The 20,079-nt window shown below is 54.1% G+C and overlaps 3 protein-coding genes across 3 annotated transcripts in view; all 3 read left to right on the forward strand.

Annotated features, from left to right (window-relative positions):
- The window catches only part of MAP3K14 (mitogen-activated protein kinase kinase kinase 14), a 43,477-nt gene extending 40,876 nt beyond the window's left edge, over nucleotides 1-2,601 (forward strand). Inside the window, exons 15-16 of the mRNA XM_059150519.1 lie at nucleotides 520-620; nucleotides 937-2,601. Coding sequence (XP_059006502.1) covers nucleotides 520-620; nucleotides 937-1,101 — 266 coding nt within the window. The 3' untranslated portion in view covers nucleotides 1,102-2,601. The remainder of the gene's footprint in view (nucleotides 1-519; nucleotides 621-936) is intronic.
- A 119-nt stretch (nucleotides 2,602-2,720) lies between these two features.
- Nucleotides 2,721-14,812, forward strand: SPATA32 (spermatogenesis associated 32). Its single transcript, XM_059150520.1, has 5 exons — nucleotides 2,721-3,634; nucleotides 11,862-11,916; nucleotides 12,745-12,790; nucleotides 13,063-14,063; nucleotides 14,694-14,812. Exons 1-5 carry the CDS (start codon nucleotides 3,169-3,171, stop codon nucleotides 14,776-14,778), a joined length of 1,653 nt encoding a protein of 550 aa, XP_059006503.1. The 5' UTR covers nucleotides 2,721-3,168; the 3' UTR covers nucleotides 14,779-14,812.
- A 357-nt stretch (nucleotides 14,813-15,169) lies between these two features.
- On the forward strand, nucleotides 15,170-20,056 carry LOC131817099 (spermatogenesis-associated protein 21-like). Its single transcript, XM_059150521.1, has 9 exons — nucleotides 15,170-16,840; nucleotides 17,045-17,263; nucleotides 17,383-17,429; nucleotides 18,160-18,303; nucleotides 18,668-18,739; nucleotides 18,836-18,950; nucleotides 19,146-19,324; nucleotides 19,455-19,613; nucleotides 19,896-20,056. The coding sequence occupies exons 4-9, from the start codon at nucleotides 18,213-18,215 to the stop codon at nucleotides 20,021-20,023; spliced, it is 744 nt and encodes a 247-aa protein (XP_059006504.1). The 5' UTR covers nucleotides 15,170-16,840; nucleotides 17,045-17,263; nucleotides 17,383-17,429; nucleotides 18,160-18,212; the 3' UTR covers nucleotides 20,024-20,056.
- Nucleotides 20,057-20,079: the final 23 nt, after the last annotated feature.

Here is a 20,079-nt window from a genome sequence, read left to right on the forward strand (position 1 = left end):
AGATAAGAATCAGCAGCAAGCAAGTTTGCTGGGATCCTCCTCTGGAATTTCAAGTCCTAAGACGAAATATTTTCCAGCGTGGCTGCATAAGTTGCGCTGTGATTTGGATAAAATGAGGGTTTCAGCAGCTCCCCGTTCCCCGGCTCTTCCCAGCACCGGTGTGACATGGAGCCTCAGGCCCCCATGGCCTCCCCGATGGCCTCTCCAACTCAGAGAACGTTACAGCCTGAGTTGACCACAAGCTAATTTAAGAGTCTGCGTCTCCACTTCCGTTCTGCTTTGTGTGCAATTTGGAATACTAGTTCCCCAAAAGAGCCAACCTTAGCTCTTTGTGTTGTGCAAGCCTAGTTCTAGAGTTGACAGAAAATTACCAGGAGGAGCCAGCAGGTGTGTGACATTAGGGCCACTCCAGCCTAAATGTTATGTCAGCTTCCTCAAGGCTGGCCTGTGTCCCTCTGCCTGGGGCTTCATAGGGAGCCACCGGCCACTCTGCTGACTGTCACCTTGCCTGCCTTCTAGGTGTGAAAATCCAGATACAGTCTCTCAATGGCGAACACCTGCACATCCGGGAGTTTCACCGGGTCAAGGTGGGGGACATCGCGACTGGCATCAGCAGCCAGGTAAGGGGGCAGGTACACGCTGACTTCGAGCCCGTGTACCTGGCCGAGCCCCCTGGGAGGAAGGCTTTTGAATAAGGAGAACTGGCATGTAGGGAGTGGCTGGCTTCAGATCTCCCCCGAGGTGCCAGGGCAGGCCGGGCAGTGGCAATGGAGGTCCTCAGGACCTACACTTGGGCCGGATGAAGATGAACGTCTCTGAGTCCTCTAGGCCTTCAGGACTGCCTGCTTAACTGGCGGGAGACCTCAGCAGGCACCTCTAGGCACCCTCTGAGCCTGGTGCCACGGTCTCAGACTCACTGGTCTGCTCTGCCCCCAGATCCCGGCCTCAGCCTTCAGCTTGGTGACCAAGGACGGGCAGCCTGTGCGCTATGACATGGAGGTGCCGGATTCGGGCATTGACCTACACTGCACCCTGGCCCCTGACGGCAGCTTTGCCTGGAGCTGGAGGGTCAAGCACGGCCAGCTGGAGAACAGGCCCTGAGCTAGCCTCCCACCTCTGACTCCACTCCGAGGGAGGCAGCCGCCTCATCGGTGCTCGGCTCTGCCCCTGGCACCCGGGCTCAGCCTGCTCCCAGGGACCTGCCACCCCCTGGCTCAGTAGGGGGACAAGGTTGTCCCGTGCCCTGCCTGACCCCGCCAGGAGAGCACCCTGTGCCCACATGGGGAGGAGGAGGGCAGCAGGAGACCACTTCTTGTAAGTGGGGAATGAAAAGGGTCTGCTCTGCCCTGGTCCCATGAGCTGGCCTGACCTATTAGTGGCCCCTTGCTGGCTGTCAGGGGAGCGTAGCTTCCGGCCTGGATCAGGAAGGAGTGGGCAAGTCCCTCAGCCTCCGAGCAGATGGGAGGCTGTCGAGTGTCTGAGGACCCACACCCAGGTCTGGTACAGGAGCGGACCAGCATCTGTACCTACCGTGGGGTGAACGGGGAGCCCTCTGACCCCCTTGTGTGGCCATCGAAGCCCCTTTTTGATCTAGGAACTTTCCCGACAGAGTCAGGGACTCATGACGCTGGGAAGTCTTCCTGGGAAACCACAGCACAGCATCAGGGCATAGCAGCACAGGTCCGAAGCCGGACTCCGCTTCCGCCAGGACCACAGGTGTCTAAGTGAAATGGTTCTCAGTCCCCAAGCACGTGTCCCGTCGCTGCTAGCCACCAGTCTCTCCCAGAGCAGCAGGCCTTGAGCCGTGGCTACAGACCCGGCATGGCCCATGGCTCACTGGCCCTCTGCCCTCTCGGTCTGTCCGAATGAAGGGTGGCAGGAGCCCAGCCCGCTAGGAGCTGGGCCTACAGAATGGGCCTACAAGTGGGCTGTGATCCGTGTGCAAGAAAGTGGCAGGCGCCGGCCCTCCTGTCCCCGCCCGGCAGTGGCTTTAGACATCATGCACCCCAGTTTCCTGAGACACAGACCGGGCCTCACACTCACTCTGGCCCTGCCGTGCCCCTCTCTTTGGGGGGCATTGCCTACCGCACTTTGCACTCTAATGACCTCAAAGCACTTTCACAGCTGCCCTCCAGGAGGGCAGGTCGGTGGCTCTGCACACACATCAGCAGGCTGGGAGATGGGGTGAAGGGATTCGAATCTTGACCTGTCTCTCCATGCACATGACCCCTCAAACCTCCAGATTTCTTTAAGATGAGCCCCACCACACCATACCCCATTACCCCAGCCCAGTCTCTTCGACGATGGCAGGGCTGATCAGGACTCATGTAGCATTAATCAACTGTGAATCCTTGTGTGGGGGCGGCTGGCTAGCCTCTCCTCCTGGAGGTGAGGGGTGTCCCCTGGGAGTTCTCCTCGGGAGAAGCTCATCCCGGTTTCTTGCCAAAGTGGCCTCTGTCCAGCTATCCACATCAAGCCATTTTGCTCCCCAGGGAGAGACCCCCCCCACCAGCCCCCAGCACGTGAAGAGCTGCAGCCTTTCCGTACTGCAGAGTTTGGGTGGTACTCTTTGTAAGCAATAAAGTTTGGGGTGATGACAAATGTGTTAGGCCATGGCTGTTCCCCACTCTCGCCTTCCTGCTTTCAGAACCTCAGATCCTAACAGCTGCCTCCCTTTGCCTTCTGGGTGGCATCTTCTCACTTCTGCCATTTGTTTTGGGCAAGGACTGTTTACAACCCTTGAATGAGGTCACTTTTCCCTCCACCCTTCCCAGTGGGCGCTTCCAATCCCACTTTTGGCCTATCGATTCAGACCAGTTAGGCAAGATAGCCCATCCAGTGGCAGCAGGGAAGTCCCAGGCCAAACACTGCCAGGCTGAGGAGGACAGGGCGCCAAGAGCCGGGCAATGGCCGGCCGTGGAGAGGTGGGGGTGTACCAGGAGCCTGGAATGAATACGGCCCCATCCTCTCCTGTCCCTGAGGCCTGGCTTCCAAGGAGCAGAACTGGGAGCCAGCTGAGACTCAGACCCCTAAGCTAGCAGAGAGGACTTTCCAGGACAGGCGCCCTTCTGAGGATGGAAGCTATTTGGGGGGGAGTGGGGAGCGTGTGTCACGTCTGGCTCCACACCCCCTGAAGCCTTGCTCAGGTAGCTGTGTGCACGTGGGCACATGGAGACCTTGGGGTGCAGGCTGCAGGTTCGAGTTCAGCGGCTTCCTGGAGGGGTCCTGCCCCCCAGGAAGGGGCAGGTGCTAAGGCCATCCAAGCTTACCGGTGGCGGCTCCCGCTCCCTCTGGGCCTGCGGGGGCGGAAGAGCAGAGCAGCCCAACTTCTGGAAAGTGCGCTTCGGGTGGCTCAGCCTGCTCAGGACACCCCACAGCGGCTGCCCCGCCCACACACCCCGAATCCTGAGCGGGTTTTGTTTTTGTTTTTGTTTTTGTTTTTTTTACCTCTCCGTCCTTGGGGTAGGGGGCAGGGACGTCACAGAGGCGGCGACATCACAGGCGCAGGCGCCCACAGCCTCTCCAGCGCCCCCCACAGCCCCCAACCAAAGAGCGCACTGGAGGCGGAGGGGCAGCAGCCACCAGCCCGCTCCCCGCCTCCCCGACAGAGCCTCGATCAGCATGGGGGTGACAGGTGGGAGCGGGCTGGCGCGTGCCCCGAGGGGCGGGGGCGGGCGGGGCGGGGATAGTGAAAGTCGGGGGGCGGGGCGGGGAATCTGCCCGGGGCCCCAACCCCCCCACCCCCCCACCCCCCCACCCCCCCACCCCCGCTCCCGGGTGCGGGGAAGGTAGGTCGACCCCAGACGTCCATGGCCTCGTCCCCAGACTGCCGCGGCCAGCCTCGGCCCTGCGCGGTGCACAGGCTTGTGCCCTGCACACGGAGTATGCTTTGGAGTAAAGGCTGCAGATTCAGCCCACTCTTGTAGGGGTTCTCGGCACACGGAAAGAATCGTGGCCTTATGCCCAGGAAACGACTCACAAATTGTCCCAAACGACTGATAACCCCAAAATCACGTTCAGTTGTTCCTGGTTGATTGGAGCCTTTGCAGAAGGAAGCAGTTGGCTTCCACAAATACTGAGATTCTTCTTCCTCCCTTGCAATCTGATCTGTAACATTGAGCAAAGCTGTTTGCCCCTTAGATTTCCCCTGAAGTGGGGGTTTTCTTCTCGGGACCTTCTCACCCAGGAGGACATGGGCCAGCATTTAAATTGTGCCAAGAACCAACAACCGGAGAGCAGCTTTTCCTTTCCCAAACCCGTTGGGTGACCCACTGATGCAGATGCCTTAAATCACCCCTGTGACATTTGGTGCATCTCTTTCAGCTTTTACTCTTGTGCTGGGCCCTGAGTTTGAGGAGTTAACAAAAAATTAAATATGGCTAGGACAGCTAGCTGTGTTACACAGATGATGACATTGGAGAGGTGGGTTGGCCTGTCAGGGATTAGTGTTTTGCCAGAGGAGAGACTTCCTAAGTAACTGAAGTGTAGGCAGGTGCAAAGGCCCCGAGGCACAAAAGGATCTGCTGTGCTCTGGGGAAGCTTGGGCTTAGAGCAAAGAGGGAGCTGGATGCCAGGAACTGCAATAAGAGGGCAGAGGTCAGACCATACAGGATCTCTGAAGCCACTCTACTGTCTGGATATGACCAAAGGCAGGTCACTCCAGGGTCATTAAGTAACCCAAGTTGGAGGGAAATATGGTTGCAGTGGTCCAGCTAGAAGCCTAACGAAATTTCAAACAACACAGTGGTTAGCATCATGGGGTTCAGAGCCAGTCAGACCTGGGTTCCTGTCATGGCACTGCTCTTAGCCCATGTGAGTCCTGGGCAGTTTCCCCATCCATGAGAGCAGAGTCCTGACTGTTTGGGCATAAAGTGGCGAAGAGGATAGGATGTATGGGAACCACTCAGCATGGAGTGCCGGCAGGTGATCAGTCCTAGGTTTGTGTTGAGTTTGGTGTTAGGAGATGAGTAGGAGTGGGGGTGGGGAAAGAGACCTGCGCAAGGTCAATATCAGAGGTAGGGAGGTCAGAAGCTGGGGAAGTGAGAGGGTTCACAAATAAACAGGTTTCTAATTTGGGTGATAGAATGAAGGATTATCGGGGAGGGGGCGATTACCAGGGGAGAGGGGGTAATCACGATCCTAGTGATTAGGAAGGAAAATGGATCGGGCATACAGGCGAGTTGGCCACACTCGAGTCTAGACACACAGGATATGAACTTGAGGTTAAAAATGGAGAACAAGCCACGTGGCTTGGCAGGGTGAGAGGGATGAAGAGTTCGTTTCTTTGCACAGGCTTTTGCTGAGAATCCACCTTGCAGACTCTTATTTGCAGGGGATCAGAGATTCAAAGTGGCAGCCCATTGGGGACGCCTGGGTGGCTCAGTCAGTTAAGCCGATGCCTTCGGCTCAGGTCATGATCCCAGGGTCCTAGGATCGAGTCCCGAATCGGGCTCCTTGCTCAGCGGGGGAGCCTGCTTCTCTCTCTGACTCTGCCTGCCACTCTGCCTGCTTGTGCACTCGCTCTCTCTGACAAATAAAATCTTTAAAAAAAAAAAAAAAGTGGGCAGCCCATACAGTCTGCCCGCCTCTGATAAGGAATCAACAAGAGTCCTGCACTCAAAGGTCTGCAGGGACCAGGTCTGGGTGGCGGCAACTGGAGGAGATGCCACGGGGTAGAGTCCTGAAGGTCTTTGGGAAGAAGTGAGCACTGAGCATCTTCCCAATAGAAAACAAGGGACATTTCAGGAATAGGAGACATCCAAGTCTCTGACAAGGGAGAGACCCACCCCTTTAGGGAGAAATGTGCTATCAGTGACTGGAGTTCGATCTAGAGCTTTGGAGAAGTGGGAATAAGAAATAGAGATTGGAAGGGGGTGCCTGGGTGGCTCAGTGGGTTAAACCTCTGCTTTGTCTCAGATCATGATCTCTCTCTTTCTCTCTCTCTGTCAAATAAATAAAATCTTTTTTTAAAATCTTAAAAAGAATAAGAAATAGAGATTGGAGGATCTTCTATGGTCCCAGCCACAGGCTTGGAAGTCCCAAGAGGGCACAAACTGTGTGTGTGCCCTAGCACTGTGTCTGGCCCTTAGTCAGGGGTTCAATATTTAATTTTTTTTTAAGATTTTATTTATTTATTTGACAGAGATCACAAGTAGGCAGAGAGGCAGGCAGAGAGAGAGAGGAGGAAGCAGGCTCCCTGCCAAGCAGAGAGCCCAATGTGGGACTCGATCCCATGACCCTGAGATCATGACCTGATCGGAAGGCAGAGGCTTAACACACTGAGCCACCCAGGTGCCCCAATATTTAATTTTTTTAAAGATTTTTATTTATTTATTTTGAGAGAGAGACAGAGTGAGAGAGAGCATGAGAGGGGAGGTCAGAAGGAGAAGCAGACTCCCCATGGAGCTGGGAGCCCGATGTGGGACTCGATCCCAGGACTCTGGGACCATGACCTGAGCCAAAGGCAGTTGCTCAACCAACTGAGCCACTCAGGCGCCCTCAATATTTAATTTTATCAAAGAAATAGATGCATATGATTAAAGAGCCTGAAAAGCTTGATATTCAGTGATGAAAAGCAAGTATCCCCTATAACACACTCCCAATCTCACTCCTCAGAGCAGCCACGATTGTTTCATTAGAACCATTTTCTGCCTGATTACCTTCTTATCTTTCTGCAAGCTCATGGACTCTTTCTTGGTTTATCAGTTTTAGACATTATCACCTTCCTGCTCTAATGGCGCCATCCTCCTCCATTCTCCCAACATCATTTTTAGATCTGCTGGTGCCTTTGTAAGTTTAATATACTTACGTCTTAATTTTTCATCACTTTAGATAATATCTTTTCATACCACACATAGTAAGATGAAGTTTTTAGTGCCCTTGACACTTCCCTTCAGCTCTACTCCCTCCCGCCTCCCAAGGATGCTAACCTGTATTTTTTTTTTTTGTATTTTTATTTTTTAAATTTCAAGGTTGGTAACATTTACATTGTCCTAAAGCCACAAATATATCTTCCAATTGATATTTATCTGTTGATTCTGAACGTTGAAAACTGGACTTAACATTATTGTGACTCCTAACTACTGTTCACAGCAGAACCGGGAAAGGTACCACAGTTACCTTCTCTTTCTCATACAGCTTTTTGTTTTTCCTGGAGTTTCTCGTTGCCTTTTCCTTATGTTCTTTGGTTTTATCATAGTCTTAGTTTTCTCCACCCTCTCCATCTAATCAATTGTTCTGTCAGGTTTTGTTTCAGAAATCTACTGTCCGGAACCCTTCATCATCTTGCCTCTATACAGTTAAAATCCCAGAACTTTGTTGATTTCCTGGGGTGGACCCCTATTTCCTTCCTGGCTCTCTTGTTTTATACCTTTATTTTGTTTTAGCACATCCTCAAATAACTTCCTTTAAAAAAGAGGAAGTAAATTTCCTGAGTCCCTCCATGTCTGAAATGATAGTTTGGCTGGATATAAACCTATAGGTTAAAAAACTTTTTCCTCAGAATTTTAAAGACAGACATTGTTGCTAACATTGCTGCCAGTGTAATTGACCCCCCTCCGCTCGTAGGTGACTGGTTTCCACTTTAGAAACATTTAAGAATTCTTTGTTCCTGGGGCAATGAACTTTGACAGAGGATCTTTTGACATCTATCGTGCAGGGCTTTCGGTGAACCCTCTTAAGCCAATGACATATCATTCAGCTCATGAAAATTTTTCTCTTTCCTTTTCCATGTTCTCTATTCTTTCTAGATCCCCTTTCTATAACTCAGAACTGACTGCCTCTTAATCATTTTCTCTCACATTGTCTTGATATTTTGGTCCTACTTCCTGAGAAAATTTTCTGCTATATTTTCCAAGTCTTTTTGTCAAAAGTTCTTTCTTTTCTTAATTTTTTTAAGAGCATCCTATTCTTGCTTTTTGGATGTAATACCTATTGCTGAATATCTACATCTCAGAATCTCAATATTTTAGAGTATATTTAAAGCTCCTTTTTGTTTCCCAAATAACCTCTGGTATTATAGTCATCTTTTCTCTTGGTCTGTCAATTGCATATGCGCAGTTTCCTCAAATGTGTGGTCATGCTTAGCTGTTCATATTTAAGAGTGAAATCATAAAAAGCTGATTTGGGAGTCGCCAGGGTGGCTCAGTGGGTTAGGCCTTTGCCTTCGGCTCAGGTCATGATCTCAGGGTCGTGGGATCGAACCCCGCATAGGGCTCTCTGCTCAGCAGGGAGCCTGCTTCCCCCTCCCCACTTCTGCCTACTTATCTGCCTACTGTCAAATAAAATCTTTAAAAAAAAAAAACTGATTTGGAACCTGTAACTGCAGGACTCATTCCCTGGCAGATGTCACTTTATGATGATCAGGCGAGAAACAGACATATCTCTGTCTGGTTCAAGAAGATCAACAAAATTGACAAATCTCTAGCCAAACTGAACAGGACAAAAAGAAAGAAGACAGAAATTACCAATATGAGAAATGAAAAAGGAGGCATCATTACAGAATCTACAGATATGAAAAGGATAACAAAGAATACTATAAACACCTTATGCCAATAAATTCGCCAACTTAGATGACATGGATAAGGAAACTCCAGGCCCAGGTTCACAAGCTTCATCTATGAATTCTGCCAAACATAAGGAAGAAATTATATCAATTTTATGCAAACTCTTTCAGAAAACTGAAGAGAGAATACTTCCCAACTCATTCTATAAACCAACATTATTCTGGTATCAAAACCTGATGAAGACAATGTAAGAAGAATATGCACCAATATACTTTATGAACCTCATGTGAGATTTCTTTCAAAAAAAGTTAACAAATCAGGGGCACCCAGATGGCTCAGTTGTTAAGCATCTTCCTTAAGCCCAGGTCATGATCCCAGGTTCCTGGGATCGAACCCTACATCAGGCTTCCTGCTCTGTGGGAAGCCTGCTTCTCCCTCTCCCATTCCCTCTGCTTGTGTTCCAGCTCTTGTTATCTCTCCCTCCGTCAAATAAATAAAATCTTTAAAAAGATTTTATTTATTTGACGGAGGGAGAGCATGAGAGGAGAAAGGTCAGAGGGAGAAGCAGGCTCCCCACTGAGCAGGGACCCCCAATACGGGACTCCATCCTGGGACTCCAGGATCATGGCCTAAGCCGAGGGCAGTCATTTAACCAACTGAGTCACCCAGACACCCCAAATAAATAAATTCTTTTAAAAAAATAGTTAGCAAATCAAATTCAATAATGTATAAAATGATAATACATTATGACCAGATGAAATTTATCTCAGGGATGTAAGATTGATTTTAACATTCAAAAATTAATTTATTTCACCATAAACAGAATATAAGAGAATTGTTAACAGAATAATATATAACATTGTTTGTGTTATAGCATATTATATATATCATATAATATATTAACAGGACATAAAAGAAAAACAAGAGCACCTGCCTGGCTCAGTTGGGAGAGCATACGACTCTTCCTCTGAAGGTCATGAGCTCAAGCCCCACAATGGGTGAAGAGATACTAAAAAACAAAAGAAAAATAAAAGAATATAAAAGAAAAAATGTATAGTCATCTCAATAAATGCAGAAAAAGCATCAGACAAAACCTAACATCTCTTCCTAACGAAAAACTAAGTGAACTAAAGGGCCCCAGGGTAGCTCAGTTGATTAAGTGTCCAACTCAATTTCAGGTCAGGTCTTGATCTCAGGGTCTTGGGATCGAGCGCCATGTTGGGTTCCGCGCTGAACGTGGAGTCTTCTTAGGATTCTCTCCTTCCTCTAGCTCTCCCCTGCCTTGTTGGCATACATGTGCACTCTCTTTCTCTCCAAAAAAGAAATCTGTAAAAACTAAGTGAACTAGGAATAGAAGAGAACTACCCTCAACGTAATAAAGGGCATCTTTGAGGGAAAACTACAGCTAACATCATATTTAGTGGTGAAATACTGAATGCTTCTTCCCTAAGATTAGGAACAAAACAACACGTCCACTCTCAATTCAGTTCAACATTGTACTGAACACTGTTCTCAGCACACTAAAGCAGAATAAGGAAATAAGAGACATCCAATTTGGAAAGGAAGAAGTAAAACTGTCTCTTGAGTCACACACATACTTTATTTCTAAGTAATCTCTACACCCAACACAGGGCTTGGACCCACAACCCTGAGATCAACAGTCACGTGCTCTAGCAACTGATTGAGCCAGGCGCCTGAGTCACACACATTATTGTTTTTGTAGAGAACCTTATGGGATCTACAACACTAAACCAAAACAAAAAACTAGCACTGATAGGATTTTAGGATGGTTACAGGATATACATTTCTATACACTAGCATCCAGCGGTTGGAAACAAATCATTTCACATGCTATAGAATGTCACCTGAGTCCCTGACACAACATTCCCAAGTTGGGCACAGAGGTCCCAAGCTGAGTCAACCTCAGACTTTTGCTTCCACCCCTCCAGTGCCACGATGAGGCTCACACTTAATATTTTCTCTTCCTATCCACACCCCGTTCTGTTCATGGAAGGGTTTAGGCAATGGGTGTCGATTCGATTGTCGAGGGAACATTTGCAAACGAGCAGAGGAAGGCACTGAGGCGAGAGGCCTGGAGAAAAGCAGCCCTGGGGGCAGATGGAGCTAGAAATGAAGAGAGACATGAAGGAAGCCAATGGAACATGGCAGTCAAGTTGGTGGAAGGGTCCAGAGATCACTGAGCTAGCTCTTAGGAGCCTGACCGTGGTAGTAAGCTCCTAGCCCGGCCATGCGGCTGATCCAAGAGGCCCAGGCCCAGGAGGAACACAGATGTCGTAAATCCCAGACACAAACAGCCTCTACATCTCTAGGAGGAGGCCAGGGCACACTGATCCTCTGGATATAATCCTGGGAGCGATTCTTCTCAGCCAGAGCCAAGGCCATCATTTCCTGCCACACTCCAGGTCAGGAGGATCTGGCTTTCCCACTGCCATGACCAATCCACCATCGACCCCCATCTACCACCCTGGGGAGCATGGGAGAATGGAACGGCCCGGTGCCCCACCCCCCACCCCCAAATGATGAAAAAGAAGCATCTTCAGCAAAAGATACAAGCTCCAGGGAGGCGACTGGGGTGCAGAAACCTTCCCCAAGGCTATGCTCAACCTCTTCTTCAGAGAGTGATGGGAACACTGCAGTCAGCATCCCCACAGATCAAATGCCTGGGGTGAAAATTCCCCGGGTGGGTGACCCTAGGATGAGAAGCCTGGAGGAGAGGAAGGACTTCAGGGCAGGAGGGGCCAGGATTAGGGGGAGTGTCAGATCTGAAGCCTGGCCAGAGAAGAGAGAGGAGAGGGGGCCAAGGACCAGGTTCTTAGGGGTCCCCACCCAGTTACAGACGCCTCATAAGGTAGCACGTGGGGCAGGGGAGTGAAGAGTTTTTCTTCGGGTCAAATCTGCATCCAGCTCCTGGTATTGGCAACCCTCGGTTGAGGGACCTTGGATAAATGAACTTCTTGTCATTTTTTGTGTTGAATCGATGAGATAAAGCATAGAATGTGCCCAACCCGTTGCCTGGGCTAGCAGCCCTCAAGAAACAGCAGTGAAACCTGTTAGCATCCATCCTCGGGGAGAAGGGTGATGCATTGGGGAGAGGGAAAGGAAAGGCCAATTCTAGCGCCTGCGGAGGGGAGCAGATGTGGAGGGCAGGGCTGGTGATGCTGGAGAGCGGAGGGAGCAAGGGGCAGGATGGGAGAGGCGGTGGTGAATGGGCTGAGATGCAGGACCGGGAGGGAGGGAGTGGGTAACTGGAGCAGTACCACCTGCCCAGGGTTCCAGAATGCCCCAGGGACGCGTCCCCCTGCAGCTCCCCAGCCCTCACCTCCTTCTCCCTGCCAGGTGCCAGTGGATTCCCCTGCTGTGGCAAGGAGTCAGTGGACATTGTGGAGACGCAGTGAGAGCCAGTCCCCCACCCTCCAGGACCACCAACCCTTACCCCCTGCCACCACTGCCAAGTTTCACATACCACCACCCCCAACCCAAGATCTCCCTCCATCTTGCTTCTTTCCAATATCTCCTCAAGGGCAGTGTTGGGGGGGAGGGGAGTCCTACCACCCCCCCCTTCTGCTTCTGTGTCCAGCCTCTGACGTTAATAGGACTGAGGGGTGGTGGGGTACACTCGGGGACATGGATGGGAACTGATCCCTTCTGGTTGCCTTGCTCTGAGTAGAGTGGCCCGAGGTGAGGGGGGACCCGAAGCCTGAGGAAGGAGAGGGAGTCGCAGGGGCTGAGCACTGAGGGGAAGGGCCGCGCTAGCAGCACATGGCCAGCAAGAGCTGAGGGGAGCCTTCACACACACCCCTGCCTTTGAGATTTGCCAGGCTGGGGTTGGGCAGCTCAGGAGAAGGGCGTCGCCCTGGGCTTCTCCCTCTGTTCGGAGCCGCCTTCTGGGTACCAGTCCTCCCTGGGGAGCTCACTGGCTCATGGGAATACTTGATCAGAAGGAAGAATCCTGGGCCTCACCTCCAGCTGACTGGATCCCTCTTTGGGGTAGGGGCTCTCCAGACACCTCCCAAACTCACTAAAGATAGAGAGTGTTGCTCCAGAATTCTTGGTAGATGTAGGGACCGTGAAGGGAGTGGATGCGCTGCGGGGGGGTCTTGCCAGCCTCTGCACAGGGGAGGGAATCTTGAGGGCCCCAGAGACCTCCATTCCCCCCTAAAACCACCCCACCCACCCTCCAGAAGCCTGTCATTCATTCTGCCCTCTTCTGTCATAACAGTGACCTAAACCAACAGCAGCCATTCGAAGAGGAAGAGGAGATGGAGGTAACCGTGGGCAGGAGTGCCTCTTCGGGGGGAGGTGGGAGGTAAGGGGCTGGACTCCTTAAGGCCCGTCTTCTCGAAACCCTTGCCAATCCCGGGAACCTGCACCAGGCCATGCTGGCTCCCTTGTTCCCACCTACCCTCGCCAGTGCCCCACACTGTCTCCCTGCCCCAGGTGAGTCTCTGCAAGAGGGCTCAGGAGAGGGGTACAGAGACTTGGTCCCAGAAGGACCTCAGGGCCAGGGGCCTCTTCAGCTTCACTTGAAACTTTTCAGCTGGAGAAAGAATTGCTGGAACTGGAGCGCTCTCACAAAGTGGACCTGGACATAGAGCACGAACTAGAGCAGGAACTAGAGCGGGAACTAGAGCTGGAGACTGGGCTCGAGCCGGAGCCGGAGCTGGAGTCAGAGCCGGAACTGGAACTGGAGCCAGAGCCGGAACCGGAGCCAGAGCTGGAGCCGGAACTGGAACCGGAGCCAGATCCGGAGCTGGAACTGGAGCCAGAGCCTGAGCCCAGGGACCCTGAGCAGCCGGAGTCTAGGACAGAGTCCCTCCAGCCCCACACGCCGCGGTACACCAGCCTCTGGAGTGTGAGGTCTCATTCTAGCTACCTGAGTTTGCCAGAGGAGGACCAGGTGTCCACCAACCATCGCTCTATCCGCGTGCAGACCTCTAACCATCTCTTCTGGGCAGACAAACACATCCAGGCCTCAGAACGCAGCCTGCGACGGGCGATCAGCAATAACATAGGTAAGCCCACTAGCTGCCAGGACCAGAAGTCTGACCTCGAGGATGCCTGTGTGTGCTGCATAAAGCAAATCGAAAACCCCAGTGCCCAGCCAGCGCCGCCCACCGCTGACTCCCAGCAGCTATCAAACCCCCCACCGCCCTCCTCCAGTCCCTCACCGGGCATCGACCTGGCTGATCTGGTCAACTTTGCCTCTTCCTTGGCCGTGGCCTCCTCCAGCAAAATGGACTTGCCCAACTTGGAGCACATGATCAAAGCTCTGCCTCAGAAGGCCGAGGCACCTTCTACAGATCCCACCCCCCAGCTGGTGATGGACCAGCCAGAGAAGGAAAATCTCACTAAGGACTTGATGGAGAAAACTCTGGAAACTGAGGAGTCACAGAAAGCTTGGAAACAGGAAGACAAGAACGTCTTCCGCCCTTACCTGGATTTCAGCAAGCCGGGGATCAAGAGGGCCACCATAAAAGGAGAAGTGCAGCTTCTCCAGCAGCCGGCCAGGTCCCCTCCTCCTAAAGGAGCCGTGAAGGGGTAAGTGAGTCTGGCCCCCAGCTTCCTGCAAAGGGGGTATGCTGGGATGTGTGGGTGGGCCCACTCCTCACGCAGCTGGGTAGGGGTGAGGAAATGGAACGAGGGGCTGGGGACGGGACGGGTACGGGGTGGGCTGTGATGTCTCAAACTCAGTGACCTCATAAAGGCCGCTGGAAACAAGGTTCCGGTGGACTGAGGGGCAGAGCCAAGGCCAGGCCTGGAGGCGGCCCGGGACCATGGAGGGTGAGCACTTCTGGGCCCAGGCAAGGATCCTGGGTTCGGCCCTGGGAAGGGCCATTTTAGCATTAGGAAGCTCAGTCCCCGAGAAGGCAGGTCGCCTCACCTTCATGGGCCATGCTCAGGCTAGCATCTGCCCCGCTGAGGACTCAATGGCCCAGGGCCCAGGATGCCTCCTTGGAGCAGAATATGAGGGGAACAGTGCTCTCCAGCACCCCTGGCTTCCTGGTGATGAATGGACACAACAGAGGGCCAGCTGCCCAACCGTGTGCCGCAGGAAGCGGCTCTCTTCCCCCCCCACCCCTGGGCCCTCCTCGAGGAGGCGTCTGGGTTCAGCCCCCTCCCCGCCCCTGCCACTGGGGCCCAAGTGACACTCTCTCTTTTGCGTTGCAGCTCGGTGCCGGGAACCAGGAAAGGGAGTCCATTATTGCTGAAAATCCATTTTAAGGTGTCGTCCCCCACTTCCCCAGTGAAATGACTAGACAAAACCAGTAAAAGCCTCCAGTGCTGGCCCTCGGCTCAGACTTTTTGTGCAAATGCTCCCGGACTAGTGAGCTCACGTGGCTGCGGCGTCCTGATCTTGATTTCTTAGGGATGCCGCCCTCCATGGGTTTTTTTCTCTTTCAAGACTTTATTTAAATTCTAGTTGTATTAGTTTCCTGTAGTATTCGTTTCAACCCACCCCTATTTTTTAGCTGCCCCAGCCCACCTGCCCGCCCTGTCCCTGAGGGCTCTGCCAGCCCTATTTGGCCCCTCCTCACTCCCTTCCAGAACTCTCAGCCAGTGACAGAGACTCATGACCCTGTCTGAGGCTTCAGGTGTCTTTTCTTTTCTTTCTTTTTTTTTTTAAGATTTTATTTATTTATTTGATGGACAAAAATCACAAGTAGGCAGAGAAGCAGGCAGAAGAGAAAGGGGGACACAGGCTCCCTGCTGAGCAGAGAGCCCGATGCAGGGCTCGATCCCAGGACCCTGGGATAATGACCTGAGCCAAAAGCAGAGGCTTTAACCCACTGAGCCACCCAGGCACTCATCTTTTCTTTTTTTCTTTTTTTTTTTTTTTAAAGGTTTTCTTTATTTATTTGACAGACAGAGATCACAAGTAGGCAGAGAGGCAGATGGGGGAGGCATGGGAGCAGGTTCCCTGCTGAGCAGAGAGCCCAATGCTGGGCTCAATCCCAGAGCCCTGAGACCATGAGCCGAAGACAGAGGCTTAACCCACTGAGGCCCCGAGGCTCCCCAAGTCTTCCGGTGTGTTAGGTCGTGAAGTGGGTCTTCCTCTTGGCCTGAAGTCAGGGACGTGTTGAGATCATCTTTGGAGAGGGCCTCTGGGGGCTGGGCTGGCCAGGTGAGGAGGCAAGTCTGAAAGGAATTCTTCCCACTTCTGTCCACAGCAAGGGCCTGGTATGGGGAATGGACAGTGCCCAGGGCCTCAAAGGAGGGCAAGAGAGAAGCCAAAGGACGGCCCCTCCAGGGGCCACACAGCCTTGAGCTACAAGTATCTCAAAATGTAGGGGCGAGCCTGAATGTAATGGTGTACTTCCCGGTGCAACCCAGACACACTTACACACGTACACACCTACCCTCCGCTGACTCGCGCACCACGAGGGCACGCACAGACACACATTCACTCACAAGACAGTTCCACACTGGCCGTGTGCACAAGCACACCTCAACACACTTGCCTGTGCGCCAGACACGTGTCCTAAACATGCACACGCATGCACAAGCCTTCCCACGCTGAGGGAGGACAGGCCATGTGGGAGAGAGCTGGCATCAAAGGGGGGAAGGGAATTCAGAATGGGGGGAGGGACACGGGTGTGAAAAGGGAAGAAGGGGAAGGGGGAGCCTCCCTTGGGCCCTGTCAGCCTCCGACCCACCAGCACTAAGGCTCCAGCTGAAAACCCAGCCTTGCTGATCCTTAGAAGCCGGCCTGCCCAGGCCCTGGGAGGGTAGGATTAGGAAGGGATGAACAGCTGGGAATGGGCCAGGGCCAATGGGGTGGGGGGCCGCGTGGGGGGGCGGAGACTGGAAAGAGGAAGGAGGAGGAGCTACGGAGGTGAGTATCTGGGGAGCGGCTGGGCTGTTGGAAGCATCATCTTGGAGTATTTTGTGAACTGTGGTTTGTAAATGTGCATGGTTTGGAAGAGGAGACCCTTCCCCGCCAGGAGACCTGGGGTAAGGTGGGAGCGGGCCACAACCGGCTGTACCGCTCCTTCCCATGCCCTCACTTCCAGACTCTAAGGCCTGCTTCTCCCTGGGCCTCTGCCAGCCTGGGTTAGCACCTGGAGTGCAGTCGCCAATTCAGATGCCTTAAGGGAAGCAGAAACTCAAGTGTAAGGCAGCAGGTCCCCACCCCCTGCCAGAAGAATCAGGCCTGTGGCGAGGGACAGAGTGCCCCGCTGCCAACAGCTGCTAAAACAAACCTAGGGGCTGCGGGCCCGGGACACTGAACCAGCCTCGAGTCTGCAACTCTGCCTTTCAGGCAGCCGAAGGCAGAAGACCAAGAGATCCCCTACATTGGCACAGGGAACGTACAGGTAACCGGGCTGGCAAAGGGTCTGCTGGAACAAGCTGCTGTCCGCAGAATCCCGCTGTGGGTACAGGCTGGTGTGGGGATCTGGGGAGAAGGTCGAGCTGAGCCTGAGCCGCCACACGCCTGGTCCCAGGGCCCTCCTCTTCCCCTCCTAGTCTGAGCACTCAGGCAGGCCGGCCCCTTACCCCTGTCTTCTTCTGCCTCCAAGGTCCCCACGGCAGCCTCGAAGACTGCCCACACAGGACCCAGGAGGGGAGCAGGGCTGCAGGACACAGAAGGGGAGGCCTCAGCAGCCCGCTCCCCCGCTGAGCCCAAGGGAGCCAGTATCCATCAAAGGCATAGGGGCCCAGCAGTCCTCCCAAAGACCCAGGCAGTTCAAGCGCCTTGCAGCTGCCAGCTTGGTGCGGTCAGGCTCTGGGTCTCAGCGGTAAGGGCAGGGACCAGAGACCAGGTCCAAGGTGTGGGGTTTGGGGTAAGGCCTGCCAGGCCCCGGCATCTTTCTGCAGCAGATGCAAAGTCCTCTCCACCCTCTTCCTCCTGAATCAGCTCTGCAGAGGAGAGCCTGCTGCCCCTGACAGCCCGGCTACTGGCAGGTGAGGCCCCAGGGGCTGGGAGCGGAGGAGAAGAGGGGGGTGCTCCCCGCAGAACGGCAAGGGGTGTCCTCCCCAGAGACCGGGGTTGTTGTGAGAAGTTGGCGATCATGTAACTGTCCCTCAATGCCAGTCTAACTGGCTAATCTTTACAATTCCAGGGCTCACTGATGTGTGTGTGTGTGTCTGTGTGTGTGTGTGTGTGTGATGGGTGGATGGACTGCACAAATGGAAGATGAAAGAGGGCGGAAGGAAATTGGGAGAGAGGGTGGGGAAAAATAATCTGAGTTCCCTGCTCCCCCCCAGAGTCTGGAGCTGTGGGGTCTACTTTGGGGGCCCCAAAGCCACAGTACCGCTGGCGGGGGCCCCTTGAAGCAGTCATTTCACCCACCACCAGCGATCTTCAGCTCCTGCTCCCTGCCAGGTGCCGGCCGGGCTCCATGAGCCTCGGAGCACTGAGCCCCAGAGCCGGAGTCCGAAGCCCAGCACTGCCCAGTCTACTGGTGGTGTGACCTTGACCTAAATGTTCAATGTCCAGACATGAGTCTTGGACCTGAGACTTTAATGGAGACTTGACAAGGGCCAACACAGCAGCCACTGCTGTTTTTAAATGTTCTCATGCCCCCGCGGTGGGAATGACCCAAGTCGTTAGTCCCGTTGTGAGCTGGAGTGAGCGGACGTCCCGGCCCCTGCGTGCCGACCCCTGGCTGCCTGCCTCCCTCCCCGCCCGCAGCGTTCCAGGAGATCTTCAAACTGTTCAGCTCCGGCCCGACAGGCTCTGTGGATATGCGCAGCATGAAAGCCACCCTGCGCGATGTGGGCATCCAGCTGAGCCCACAGGAGATGTGCAAGGCCCTGCAGCAGGCAGACTTGGATGGTGGGCGCCTCCCGTCCCTGGCCTTTGGTCCTCCCTCCCTTCTAGCCCTGGACAAGGTCTCCTTTGCCATAGAATCCCCAGCCCCGTCCTGTTTTAGAGTTCCCTCTTCCAAGAAGCCTGCTCTGATGAACACACCTATCCCATAGCCTTAAACCTTTCTGCTGTGTTAATCCTTGTGACTGGGGGATCCTCTAGGGCCAGGGCTATTTCTCCCCCATTCCACCTGGGTTGACATTTGCCTGGAGGTGGGACTGGATTCTCTAGTGTCTGGAAGGAGCTGCAGACACACCCCTAAAGCACATGCAGAGTGAGTCTTCTGCGGCAGTGGGGAAGGCACCGCCAGCGCCCCTTCCTCTCTTCCCAGGTGATGGAACCGTAAGCTTCAAAGACTTTCTGGGTGTCCTCACTGACAGCTACCGCCTGGCTCAGTGCTTGGGTGAGGGGCTAGGCTGGTTGGGGTGGGAAGGGTCTGGACCGGGGGGAAGCTCCTCCTCACACGCTCCCCACCCCCAACCCCGATCTCTGCCCCCAGGCCAGGTGAGGAACCCCTGGGACCCCCAGGGCCTGCAAACCCTGTTCTTAGAGATGCTGTTCAAGCTGATGAACCAGGGCTTCCTGCCTCACAGGGTGGTGCAGGAAGTGATGAGGTAGGCCCATGTCCCCAGCTTCAGGACCCAGGATGGGGGAGCACTTGCTGCCCCCTGCAGGGGTCCCCTGAGGGAGACGGGAGCCCTGAATGCCGGGTCAGGCCTCCTGTCCTGAGGTGGTTTCTCCACCTGTGAGATGGAGAAGACTGAGGGAGACGGTATTTAATACGGCTGCCCCCCACTTGTCCCCTCAAGCTACTACACCAAGAAGCAGCGGGCTCTGCAGCTGAACCCCGGCTGGAAGGGCCGGTCCCGAGGGCGCAGCAGCGCTGGGCGCCCTCACATGGGCCTCACCTTCTTCTGCCAGGCCGCGCGTCTCAGTGGCCTCTCCAGCACCGAGCTGGAGCGCTCCCTGCACAGACTGCACAAAGCGGGTGCGCCCTGGGCCGGGCGGGGACCCGCCGGGGTGGGGGTGGGGGTGGGTCTACTCTCCCTCGGGGACCTGCTGTCAGGAATAAGCCTCTCCTTTTCCTCCCACCGGCTTCCTCGGCTTCCTCGGGCCAGGTGTGCACAGCCCCTACTCTCAGATACCTAACTTGGCCGTGTGGACACCCCCGGAAGACAGGATGTGGCACCGAGCCCCACGCCCCAAAGTCCGACTTCCCAAGTCCTGCCACTCCAGCCGCCACAAGCTCGTGCCCACCCAGAGATCGCTCAGCCCAGGTGAGAGCAGGGGTGGGGGGGACAGGGCAGACAGGGGAGGGGCAGGTACCGCGTGTGAGCCAACTCCCGGAAACCAGGAAGAGGCCAGGGAAGTGACCTGGGATCATGCAGGGGCTTGACCAAGGCTGGGACCAAGTCTCAGAAAAAGGGGCAGGGTACCCAGATAGGAGGCGGAGACAGGGCACAGGGCGTAGACAGGAGGACTGAGGTGGGGCTAATCCGGAGTCTCAGAAGGGGAGCAGCCGGCTTGATCCTCCCCACAACCCCTCTGCCCTCCCACAGAGTTCATGGGCCAGCCACTAGACTATCTGCGAACCTCGAAGATGACTCCCTCCCCCCCAACTCTAGTGCAGAAGCAGCCCTACTCCCCTTCGCCAGCCTGTTTGCAGAAACCTGCTATGAAAAAGTAAAGCATTTGCGGAGCAGAACAGCCTGCGTGTGGTGGGGCGGGCACAGAGCGGACACA

This window comes from Mustela lutreola, chromosome 15 (assembly GCF_030435805.1).
Source record: "Mustela lutreola isolate mMusLut2 chromosome 15, mMusLut2.pri, whole genome shotgun sequence".
Classification (NCBI taxonomy): domain Eukaryota; kingdom Metazoa; phylum Chordata; class Mammalia; order Carnivora; family Mustelidae; genus Mustela; species Mustela lutreola.

What these genes read in the sequence shown, in the direction of transcription:
- SPATA32 (XM_059150520.1), top strand. Translation starts at nt 3,169, where the DNA reads ATGGAGACCTTGGGGTGCAGGCTGCAGGTTCGAGTTCAGCGGCTTCCT. An exon ending in GATCAGCATGGGGGTGACAG is followed by an intron (nt 3,635 to 11,861) that starts GTGGGAGCGGGC and finishes TCTCCCTGCCAG; the next exon opens with GTGCCAGTGGATTCCCCTGC. An exon ending in CCTAAAGGAGCCGTGAAGGG is followed by an intron (nt 14,064 to 14,693) that starts GTAAGTGAGTCT and finishes TTTGCGTTGCAG; the next exon opens with CTCGGTGCCGGGAACCAGGA.
- LOC131817099 (XM_059150521.1), top strand. Translation starts at nt 18,213, where the DNA reads ATGCGCAGCATGAAAGCCACCCTGCGCGATGTGGGCATCCAGCTGAGC. An exon ending in CCGCCTGGCTCAGTGCTTGG is followed by an intron (nt 18,740 to 18,835) that starts GTGAGGGGCTAG and finishes CTCTGCCCCCAG; the next exon opens with GCCAGGTGAGGAACCCCTGG. An exon ending in GCACAGACTGCACAAAGCGG is followed by an intron (nt 19,325 to 19,454) that starts GTGCGCCCTGGG and finishes TCCTCGGGCCAG; the next exon opens with GTGTGCACAGCCCCTACTCT.